This window comes from Typopeltis vanoorti, chromosome 4 (assembly GCF_054136105.1).
Source record: "Typopeltis vanoorti isolate ZY-2024b chromosome 4, IOZ_Tvanoo_1.0, whole genome shotgun sequence".
Lineage (NCBI taxonomy): Eukaryota > Metazoa > Arthropoda > Arachnida > Uropygi > Thelyphonidae > Typopeltis > Typopeltis vanoorti.
In genome coordinates, this window is record NC_143552.1 from 161385088 (window position 1) to 161397580 (window position 12493).

General features: G+C 36.5%; 1 protein-coding gene across 1 annotated transcript in view; it reads right to left on the bottom strand.

Annotated features, from left to right (window-relative positions):
- The window catches only part of Ufd1 (ubiquitin fusion-degradation 1-like), a 156969-nt gene that overhangs the window by 107273 nt on the left and 37203 nt on the right, over positions 1-12493 (bottom strand). The window contains exon 4 of the mRNA XM_090391558.1: positions 11720-11841. Within this exon, the coding sequence (XP_090247684.1) occupies positions 11720-11841 (122 nt within the window). The remainder of the gene's footprint in view (positions 1-11719; positions 11842-12493) is intronic.

Genomic DNA, 12493 nt, shown 5'->3' on the forward strand with positions numbered 1-12493 from the left:
TCCCCCCCCCCCCCCAATGTATAACACCATACATCTTCTAGGAGATGTGTTTTACATTATGGGAAAATACTAAGGACAGTGATCGGAGCTTGCTCCACCTTTACTACAAGTTGCCCGCCATGAAAGGTTGGCATACGCTTGTATCTGCCGAAACTTTTATAGTCTCTATAAAAGTTTCGGCATGAAGCTCTTGTAGTTTCTATATTCGGCTATGAAATAATGTTGGATTCAATATCCACTTAATCTGAATAGTGAAGGAAGATGAGTTCTGTTACCCAATGCAAGACCACCAACCACTTACTGGAGGCATGAAATGGCTTGAAAAAAAATTTCATGTTTAAGTTCTAGAATAGAGTTTTCCAGATTATCTACCCTTAGTTTACACTGTACTAAATGAATTATAGGTTTTCAACTTTTTGTGAGTGCGATTCACATAAAAGAAAGTTCTACAATAGGACTAAGTTTATTAAACACACACATTTATTATTATTATATGGGCACCTCCACGGAGTCCGAAGACTCATCACAGGAGACCCAATCTATACACACAACTATCATACCTCTCCTTTAACCCATTAACAGACACAGCACTCACAACAGACTCTTGTGAGTGCTTCCTATTTCATCCTCCACCCCATGTATTCTTGTTTCATGGACCAACATAAAGATATCACTATTAACAATGTTAGATGAGACTTTTCATATTTTTAGTGTCCTCTTTCCCCATATAAGTTTGTACACATCATCATTCTGGAATATGGTGTTAGCAATGACTATTCCATTCTGAAGCAAAATCCAACAGACCATTATTATTAATTCTGCTCTTTTTCTCCAGATTTTTCCAAAACATTTCTATATGCTCAGTATTCATTTCCTGCTCTGCTGTTTAGATCTCCAACAAGAATGAGCTTTTCCTTTTTCTTACATCAGTCAATCTCTCTCTCTCTCTAATGATTCCAAAAATTCCCCCTACTAACCACACCTTATTCAACTTCCAGTGATAACCCCATTGTTCTGGTCCCTCTATCTTAAAATGCACAACTTTACATTTCTTCACATTAAACTGAAACCCATTATCTTTTGCCCACACTGACAGATTATTTAAATCATCCTCTCCAAGAGTTCTCCACATTGCCTTAATTAACTATTATTCTACCTAATTTCATATTATCATCATCAAACAAGTGAATATTTCCTTTCCGGGTATTTCCTATATTGGAAACTAGTTCGAAGTTATATTGTGAGTGGTTGTGTAATTTAGCGGTCATGTAAAATTAGCGATTTTTAATCTATTTTATTATGTTTTGTGTTATTGTGCAAAACTGAAAAATTACAGAAGCAGCAAGAGTTAAGCAGGGCTGAAAAATAGAAAGAAGCAGGTGATCCGAAGGAATAATAAAGACTGACCGAACAAACAAGAAAAATAAGTTAAGGAGAAAATTATGTATGGAGACTCAATGATCAGGGGAGTACTTAACTAAAGTATGACAAAACTGTGTTTCCCGGGCGCAAAAATTCATGATGTTAGCCATGCAGTCCAGGGGCAAAAAGGTAAGTCAAAGGAAATGATTGTCTTGGTTGGTACAAATGATTTGAGAGGCGAGAAGTATTCTAGAATGTAAAGGAGTTGTTAGAAGAGACAAAACTGAAGAGTGAGAAGGTGAAGATTGCAAGTCTCCTATCATGCTATGATAGAGGTGAACTGAGGAGGAGGAGGGCATTGATAGCCAATCTATACATAGATTGTGCAAAAGGAATGACGTAGAATTTGTGGATCTGTGGTCTCTGTTCGATGGAAAGAAGGATTTGTACAATGCGGATGGACTGCATCTGAATGGTTTTGGTGTTAGGTGTCTGGAGAGAGAGAGAGAGCTTTGTTCACTGAGCATGCTGATGCAAATTCAGAGAAACTTAAGCAATTATGGTGGAAGCAAGTGAATATGTGTGAAGGCACCCATGAAGCGAGTGAATATGAGAATAACCAAGTGAGAAATCTAGTCTCTCAAGAAAAAATATTGAATAGGGTAGTCAATTCAGAAAGTAAATGTGGGTGGGGAACTAAAGGGATGCTGCAGTTTCTATATACTAATGCCAGAATTATCAGGAACAAGAGGGAGGAATTTTTGGCATTGGTTAGTGCAACCTCACCAAACGTTATAGGCATTAGTGAGACTCGGCTAACAGCAGATGATGTAATTACAGGGATTGAATTTGAAGAGTTTAGTATTTTCAGGGAAGATAGAGAATGATAGATAGGAAGATAGGATGGGGGAGGAGAATAGGAGATAGGCAGAAGGGTGGTTGTTCGTTTGAAGCAATCTGGTGTGAGATTAAAGCCGGTAAGATAAAACATACAGTTGATTGTTCATATAGGCCAGGGAGTTCCCACAGATGATTTTGAAGACATACATCGCCAAATTAGTACGAGTACAGGTCGAGTGATTATTATGGAGAACTTCAACTATAGAGATATAGACTGTGAGGAAGAAAGATCACATGGCAGGAAGGAAATCAAATTTATACACCTGCTAAAAGATAGTTTACTTAAGGCAGCATGTGATGTAGGGCACTACGAGTGGGAGAGTATTGGACCTGGTCATAGGATCAGAAGAGCTATCCATAACCAAGGTGACAACACTGCCTTCAATTGGTGAAAGTGACCATGCGGTCTTGACTTGATAGATTGTTGTAAAACGCGAGGATTATTCTATCAAGAAGAGGTTGTGGAACTACAACGCAGGTGATTATGACATGCTTAAGAAGAAGCTTAAATCTATACCATGGCATAAAACACTGCAGGATAAGGATGTTAGCAGTGAATGGAATATAGTTAAGGGGCATCTAGAGGAAGTAGTATTAAATCTTATACCTAGGGTAAGGAGGGTTAATCGGGGAGGAGTTAGATGGAATGAATAATATCATTAAACATGAGCTGCAGAAGAAGAAAATGCAGTGGATGGTATATAAAAAGAAAGGTGACCAGTAAACCTGTGAACATTACAAGGATCAGGCAAGAAAGGTGATCATCATGGAAAGGAAGGCAAAATCAGATAATGAGAAGAATCTAGCTCAGCAGGCCAAAGGAAATCCCGAAGAGTTCTTTTGTTATGTGGCAAGAGGAAGAATGACTATGGAAGATTAACCTCAATGAGTGATAATGGTCATGAGGAGACAGAAGCAGATAAAATAGTTGAATTACTGAGTAACCACTTTGCAAGGGTATATTATCCTAGTGAAGTTACTGCTTTAACCTATGTGATAGATACTAATGTAGGAACAGAGGTGGATGAATTGGAGGTCCTTGAGATATTGCAGAATCTCAATGTAAATACAGCTGTGGGATTAGATAGGATATCAGCTAGAGTTAAGCTAGAATGTGCAAGAGCATTGGCAATGCCTTTGACTAGGCTGATTAGTTTTAGGTCTCAGCTCTGGTAGAGTTCCAAAGGAGTGGAAAGATGGCAAAATAATTCCTTTGCATAAGGGATGTTCTAAGACTACAATAGTAAATTATAGACCAATCAGATTCTCAGGCAAGGTGGTAAAAGTACTAGAAAAATTGATAAAAAAGAAAATTCAAGAATAGGTAGATACAAATATGATTGTGTATGAGGGTCAACCTGGCTTTGTGAAGGGTCGGTCATGGTTTTGTAATTTACTAACCTTTTATAATAGAGTAATAGCTGAGTTGGATAAAGGAAATGGCTACACGATGATTTTGCAAAGGCAATTAACAAAATAAAATAAACGTTTATGCATATAAGTAATAATATACAGATGATAAAGTAAAAAAAAAACTTTTATAGCTGAACTACATTAAACACATCTCTACAATTCTCTTATATTAAGGTTTTTTGTGTTGGGGTTCTGCCATCATGTTCTGGATACTATATAGATTGCAGATGGGCCATCCAGATTCTTGGAATTAATAATCCATTATTCTTGTTTAGATTTAGATGATGTTTCAGTATCTCACAAGCTTCATTGAACTTTCTTTCAAACCAGGTTTTGGTGCAGTGTAGGGACTTGGTGCCTTTCCAGTTGATTCTGTGACATGTTTGAAGTGCATGGTCTGACAGGCCCATTTTACCATAGTGGAGGAATTTAATGTGGCATTTATGTTTGTCTTTTCTTATTGGGATAGTGCACCCTGTTTCCCCTATGTAGGGTAGGCTGAAAGTGCACTAAATTTTGTCAACTCCTGGGTGGGTAAAGTAGGGAAAGGGAATCCATGGATGAGCTGGGTGTATTTTTTAATTTTGCAGGAGGTTTGAAGGTAGCCTTAATGTAGTATTCTATTTTTTTTTTATATTCCCCTAATGTATGGTATGATTATGGCATTCTTGTAATCCTTTTTGCTTTTTATAGTATTATTGTGGAGAATCTTCTGAACTATTTTTTTTTTTTTGTAGCCATTTTTTTATAAATGTTTCGCTAATGATTTCATATTCCTTCTTCAGCATCTGCTCGTTGGAGCAAATTATTAGGGCTGTATGTCTGAGGGTGCTGATGACTCCTAGTTTTTGTGTTGTATGGTGGTATGAATTTTTGTAACGTATTGGCTGTGTGTGCAGGTTTGTGATAGACCATGAAAGAAAGGAAGCTTGAAGGAAGACATGCGACAAGTGTGTCTAGAAAAGGAAGACAGTTATTGTTTTCAATCTTGATGGTAAATTGGATACATTTGTGTTGCTTGTTCAGGTGGCTTAGGAATGTATTTAATGTTTCACATTAATCATTATTATTCAGGCCTCCATGGAGTCAAAAGACTCATCATGAGAGGTCCTTCCTAGAAAACACAGTATCATACCACTCCTTGAACTCATTGACCGTTCTTGTTCTAACCACTCTCTCAGCAATGCATTCCACAGTTCAACCACCCTCCACGAAAAGAAACCACTCCTCACCCTCTTACTCACAGCTTCCTTTTGTAACTTCCAGGAATGGCCCCATGTCATCGCTCCTTCCCCCGTTCCACCAAGTGAAAGAACTCCCCCAATGCCTAACCTGTAACTGCCCCTCAACAGTTTAAAAGTCTCGATCATATCATCTCGCCTTCTTCTATCCACCAAACTCTACAGTCCACATTCCCTCAGTCAATACTCGTAACTGACATTGTACAGCCCTGAAACCATCTTTGTTATCTGCCTCTGTACCCTTTCCACAGTTAATTTATCCCATTCAAATCTGGGGACCAAATTTGATAACAATAATCTAAGTGTGGTCTGATCAGAGTCTTATAGAACGGAATGATAACTCTTTTATCTCTGCAGGTCAGCATCCTTCTCAGTATTGCAGCAATCCTCTGGGTTACCTTCACCACTTTTGCAATATGCTCGCTGAATTTCAGTTTTCTATCAATCATCGCCCCAAAATTTCTTGTCCCCCTACTAGCTCCTTCAATCGAATATGCATCCTCCCATTGATGGATCCCAAACTTTAAGACTTTACATTTTTCTGCATTAACCGATACCCTCATTCATTTGCCCATCTGTCTAGTTTATTCAAATCCTCTTGCAGGGCTGCCACATCTGCACTATTACTGATAACCCTTCCCAGCTTCACATCATCCGCAAACAACTGAATATCCCTTTGTAATCCATTGACAATGTCATTGATATAAAGGTTGAATAATACAGGTCCCAGTACTGAGCCCTATGGAAACACACTTATAATCTTCTGCTTCCTTGATATTTCCCACCATACACAACTCTCTGATACCTCTCAGACAGCCAATCCTGAATCCATTTGACTAGCCCGACATTTAAACCCACATGCTGCGACTTAAATATCAGCTTATCATGTGGCACCCTGTCAAATGCCTTTGCAAAATAAAAAAAAATGGCAGTATATGCTTCTCCCCCCATCAACTGCTCTTGTCATTTTATTATAAAAGGCAATCATATTACTAAAGCAGAGAGCGCCCCTTAACAAATCCATGTTGATTCTCACAGATAACATTATCCTCATCTGCCAAACGCTGTATATAGTCCCTCACTAATTTCTTCAAGACCTTAACTACTGATGACACACAAACTGACCTATAATTAGACACTTCCAGTCTGCAGTGGCATTATCTTACCTTCCTTCCATTCTATGGGTACCTTTCTGGCAGCCAGACTTTTATTGAAGAGCCAGGTCAACGGAGTTCTCAGTTCTTTGGCATATTCTCTCAAAACCCGTGGTGAAATACCATCCAGTCCCACAGCTTTATCGATATGCAGAGTACTCAGTATTTGGAACACGCTCTCCTCTTGCACCTCTAAACCTGCCCTATCTCTCTATTATTAAAACCTTCTTCTCCAGGATGAAATACTCCATTAAAGTGCTCATTGAACAACTCCACTATGTCCTCTGCATCTGTCACTCTACTCCCATTTTTATCCTGCAACGTCATTCTTTCCACAATCATTTCTCCTCCTACTGGCCTAGCTAAAAAAATTCCCTAGGATTTTCTTTGGATCTTAGTCCCAATCTCTTCTCATATTCCAGTTCTGCCTTCCTCACCATACCAGTCTGTCATCCACATTGTCTTTATTGATATTGTCTGTCATCCACATTACACCTAATTGTGTCCGCTTCTTCACTCGTGGAATACAGCTTACTATCGCTGCTAACAAATATTCCTTCACAATTTCCCAAGCACTAATGATATACTGGCCTTCCAATTCTGCCCTCCACGGAACCGCCCCTAGTTGATACCTAAATTATAATCACCCCTTATAATTCCACATACGTTTCCTTTGCTTTGATACACCTGCATGTCAATTCATCTTCATCATCATCATCATCATACGTATCAAGGATTTAGGCCTAGCATGGCCTGTTCCGGCCTTAGAAGTCATCGTTGAATCGTTTAAGAGGACATCCTGGTTTTCTTTTTCCTAATGGCTTGTACTTTAAGGCTTGTTTTGGTAATCTTTCTGTTTTCATTCTTTGAACGTGTTCCATCCATTTATGTTTATATTTTTTAATTTTTTCTATTACTGGTTCTTGGTTTAATTCTTTCATATCATCTCATGATTTCACCAATTCATCTTCTAAGTCAAAACCACATGGTCACTCCTCTCCAACTGGTGGGAGAGATGTCATCTCAGTTATTATCAACTCTTCTGATGCTATAACCAAATCCAAAACTCTTGAACCTCTTGTTCCCTCTATTACATGTTGCCTAAGACATTTATACCTCAAGAATTCTAGAAATTCCATTCCCTTATTGCTACATGCATCTTCCTCTCCTCAGTTTATACTACTGTAGTTAAAATCTCCTATAACAATAATTTTTCTTCACTTGCCAAACTCAACTATCTAAACATTTCCTGGTCCCCACCCTCTGTGCTCCTGGGTCTGTAGCAACACCCCACTAAATATCCTATCTTGGCAACTTCTACCTGTATTCAGGGTGCTGAAAGAGGATGGAGGCTCTGCACAAGGATTTTAATAATATCATATTGTTGGGAAGGGTGGTGTGATGTGTTTGTTTATTTATCTCTGAAATTTGGTATATGTATCTTAGTAAATGAGTATTTAGACTTAGGTACTGGTTTACATTCATGTTACACTTTAATGGAATACTTACAGCACAAAGAGAAATAATTAAACAACAGGTTTAATCATTTCAATATTTCATTGAAATATTGAAATGATTAAATTACAATGTTAAAATTGTAATGGCACATACAAGAAATAATAAATGGAAGAAATGAGATTATAATAAATTAAAAAGAAAGTCTTATGAGGGATACCCTCTATTGGTGCTATTGGCTAGTCTTAGATGTTAGGCAGGAGGCTTAAGAACTAAAGTTTCCAAATTTTGGAAAGTTTAATGCAACTGTAAAATTTTATTATCTATTTTATATGTATGTATGTTTTTCCTATTTGTTACTCCTCTGCTTTACAGTTGGGCTGCACCATATGTAAAATTTTTGCTACTTACTAAGTTTCGCCTATTCTCGTTAATCTCTAACCTTCCCTACTTTCTTTGTTATCTAAGATCTTCTGTCTTAAAATTTTGTCCCCCCCCCTTTTTTTTTTCTTTCTTGCCCTTGCCCCTACTGCACATAAAGCTGACTCTACATCTAACTATCGCCAGCTATACGATTGCAGTATACTTATGTTTTCAGACTCTTCTACCAGACAAATTTATTTTTATTTATGACTGCGCCAGTCTGGAAGAAATAATAGTCTAAGAATAATAAGAACAGGAGCAAAGGTAAGGTCTCAGCTAAAATCCTCCTAACCATAAAGCAAGTTGTGGCTATTCTAAATCAACACATGCACACAGGTACGAAATTTATTTGCGATAGTGCATTGGCAAATGATCAGATCAATTGTTGTTTTCAAACAAAACATTTTATTCTAACTAAACAGTGAAGGTTATAACAAAGTGGGGAGTAACCGACTCTCTCAACATATCTAACTCCAGCAAAATATTATATCATTGAATTATATACATTTTACGTTCGCTCAACATTCACACTCTATTTAGCAGTATAAAAATGCATACTTTACGATTATTATAGAATAACCGTTCCCTCTTACATAACTACCTTCAGGATTTTTCCTTACACCAGTATAACATATACACTTGCTCTACCCCGATATTATACAACACTTTACAAAACTTTAACACCGACCTTTTTAACACTTTCATACAATTCTTACTTATCTATGTTCCAAAGAAAACAACAACAATATCACTTGTTTACTCACAGTTCTTTCTGTAAACGCACAGTTATCTTTCATAAACAAAGCCTCTGTCGGGATATCTTGAATCTTTGCCGTTACACAGGACATGTTCTTGTCTCGGAGATTTCTGTACTCTATTACTCTTGCTCCACTGGTGGCTTATTTGTTGACCTGACATCACACCCTTCATGGGAATCGTGGTCAGCTATGCGGTGGGACATGCTGTCTGACACTTCTTGGAACCTTTCTGGAACATTTTTAGGGGAATCACTGACAACGTAGTTCCGACAATGGGTGCCAAGCCTCCAGTTACATGCTTTGAGCCATCGCCTCTTCTCCTCTCTTCCATTCAGCTGATAAGGGAACAAAAACACCCGCAGTTGCAGTGGTAGTAGTAGTCATCCTCATAATGCTCCTAGTTCCTTGTCCTCTTACCTTTCAGCCCCTTAAATATGCTCCTTGCTCTTTGTTCCCAACTTTGGAATGCCCATGATTACCCGTCAGCACAGTGATGTCACTCTGGTCTTCTCATCGAAAGTCTTTGCTTCAGGCGCTCAATTTGTTTGCAAGTTGTTCCAAACTTTTCTGATACATTATTCTTTTTGCTGACTTACAATGTAAATATCACTTAATCCATTTTCTCTAATTTTAAGTACAATATTCAAACAGGAAATATTTAACATATTTTTCAAGACAGTAATTTATATTCAGACTATTTTTCCTACATTATTTAGGTTTGAAACCCCTGTAAAATCAAACTCGACAAATTAATTATATTAATTTATTGCGCGAGATTTTACACAACCATATTTATTAATATGATTTTGCTTTTTTAAGTCTCTGCTACTGATTCTAAAAAGTCTTTCAAGTTTGTATTTGCCGCAATGGAACGTGGTTATCCTATCTGATTCTATGCAAGGTTTCCAAGCCATGGTTTGCTACACCTGACTGACCATGGTTGTAGTTGCAGATGTATTTTTTGTGTTCTTCTAGGAAGATGTTAGATCTCCCAGTCTGACCGTATAATAATTTGCAAGAAAAGGGACCTTATAAGGGAATAGTAATGGCATTACTGTGGTCTTTCTGTTGAGAGAGATGTGAGAAGATGGAATGGACAGATAATTTGTAGATTTTTTTGGCATTGTAACCATTGGACAAGAAGGTTTGGCAAATAAAGGCAAATTCTGCTATAAAAGAAGCTTGGGTGAAACAGAGGTTGGAGGTTCTGTTAACAAGGGTTTTGATGACTCCATATTGTTGAGGAGGAGGATGGTGGGCAAGTTTATGCCATTAGAGAGATGTGTGATTAAAGTATCTAAAAAAAAGTTACTCTGTTGTTCTTTTCTTTTTCGATAGTGAACTGGATTCTGGGGTGTTGACTGTTGAGGTGGAGAAGGAAACAGTAATGTATCTGAACTATGTTACCAAATAGAGAACACATCTTCAATATATCTTAACCAAATAGAGGATTTCAGATTAACAGTATCAAGAGCATGTTTTTCAAATGCTTCATAAAGAAGCATTTGGGGGGGGGGGGGGAACCATGGAAGTACCGTCTATCTGTTTATATAAAGGCCCTTCCAGGAGAAGTAACCAGTATAGATAGCAAAATTTTATAATCACTGGAATTGAGAATAACAGTAACATCACCTTTGTCAGGTGTAGTAATAATTATGCTCTAGTTTTTACAAAGTTTACATAATGCATGGTGCTGGCTGTTGGAGAGAGAGTCCTTTTTTGGCAGCAATGTTTGCGATAAGATCTTAGCTACGTCAAACCTGTTGGCATGCATAACTTGCCTCCTAATGTTGCCAACAACATCACGTAGATGTCATTCTGCAAATATACAATTTATTGAAACAATCTACTTTTGCCTAAATACAAATTTCAGTGTAGCAATGGAATTGTATACATGACCACTAAAAGAGTTAATATAACTCATTACTTTACATGTTTTCAAGACATGGATAGTTTCTATTATTTGATGATCGCCATCAAGTCTGATGTTATGACTTTGCATTCCTAATGTTTATTAAATGCCTGACTGCAAAGCCAGTAGTTTCTTTTTTTTTTACTTTGTACTTCACATTTCAACTAAAATACTGGATATTTATTCCTTTTACTCAAATGTGAGGCTTCTGTTGTAACAGGGATATGATGCAATTATTGCTTTGCTAGTGGTGGCTTTTAACTCTTGACTTACAGGTCACTATTATCAACCAATAGGTTCCTGCCTACCACTGAAGAGAACCAAACAGTTCAAAACACCATATGGTAGCAGAAACTTAAAAAAAATCATAAAAGAGAATTACACAAGGTGCTTGGAGATCATGTTATAAGTGGTTCAGTATCACACGTTTACACTTCCAGGGTTACCATATTCCTGAGGAGCTAAAGCATCTATTTTTTTTTTAAATTGTGCTTTGCACTCCAAGAAAAGTTGAATGTTTTCACAGAGATCTTCAAATTTCGTATGGAATATAATAACTTGGAAGAAGGAACAAAGATAAACAATTAAACAAATGCCATTGAATAATGGGAATGAGGGTTGTTATTAAAACATAAGTCAATTATAAATAAAGATATATAGCTTAATATAATATAAAAAATAAGGAAAAAATGTAAAGAAAAGCAATTTTACATCAAAAAATACTATTTCATCATAATAATTTCTGAACCACTGATTTCGGAAAATGGTCACACCAAAATATTTTAGAAACAGAAAAGTGACATATGCACTTCAAGATTTTATAACTTCTAATTTGATAGTAAAACTTTTTTTTTTTAAGATGAAAGGGGAAAACATTAAAAGTTTTTCAATCAATAAGCATGTCAATAAACATTTAAAAACACAAGAATGTCATTCCTCATTATAAAAAAAAACCATATTCTTAATATTGTTAACAGAAAGATAATATTCAAATGTTATAAGCACTACTTTAATAGAAAGTATAATTCAGCAAAGCATTGTGAAATAGGCTTTCCAGTTTCAGGAAAAAGAAAACAAAATTATAATGCTAATGGAACATACCCAATATGGAAGATAAACTTTTCCTTCCTCTGCAACAAATTCTAACACACCACAATGTGTAACTCTGTTTGTCTTCCTATTTGTTAACTTGAAGAGCATAGGATATACGATATTAAGGCGTGCTGAGAAAAAGAAAAGAAAATTTAAAAGTACACACATGCACACACAAGTAAGATTACCCACTACTGCTCACTTTCTTAACAAAATTAGTTCTTACTCTCTCTCTTTAATAAACAATTTTTCAACTGAATTGTTTTAAATATTTTTTTCATTTTCAGAGATTTGGTCAAATACAGTCCAAAGTCATTGGCAAATAAGAGGTTACGTAAAATGTTTGAATTGTAGGTACACATTTTTATATTATGAACCAAACAAAAGAAATATCAACAATTTCTTTATGCTTACCAATCTGTAGAAAATGATACCAATGGAATTTGGTCTATCCCTGGTGTATTGTCAGGTTTCATTTGCTTTAGAGCATTCTGCACTTCTGATGACAGGATCATTAAGGCATCATATCTTGAGTTAGTGTGGGACTTTATTAGATAGTTACTGCTTTCATTCTTAAAGGTTTCTTGATAGTGTTCCATCTACTGCTTTTATCGCATTTGGATTTCCTGTTTCCTCACCCTGATGGTTGATAACTGTTAGAGGTAGTGGTGAAAAGTATTTTGTAATTTCTTTAATTGTGTTATGTAATATTTTTGAGTTGTGGTGTTTATATGCCTCATTGCATTTTTCTGCTTTTTTGTCTAGTCAGATTTCTTTAGACCC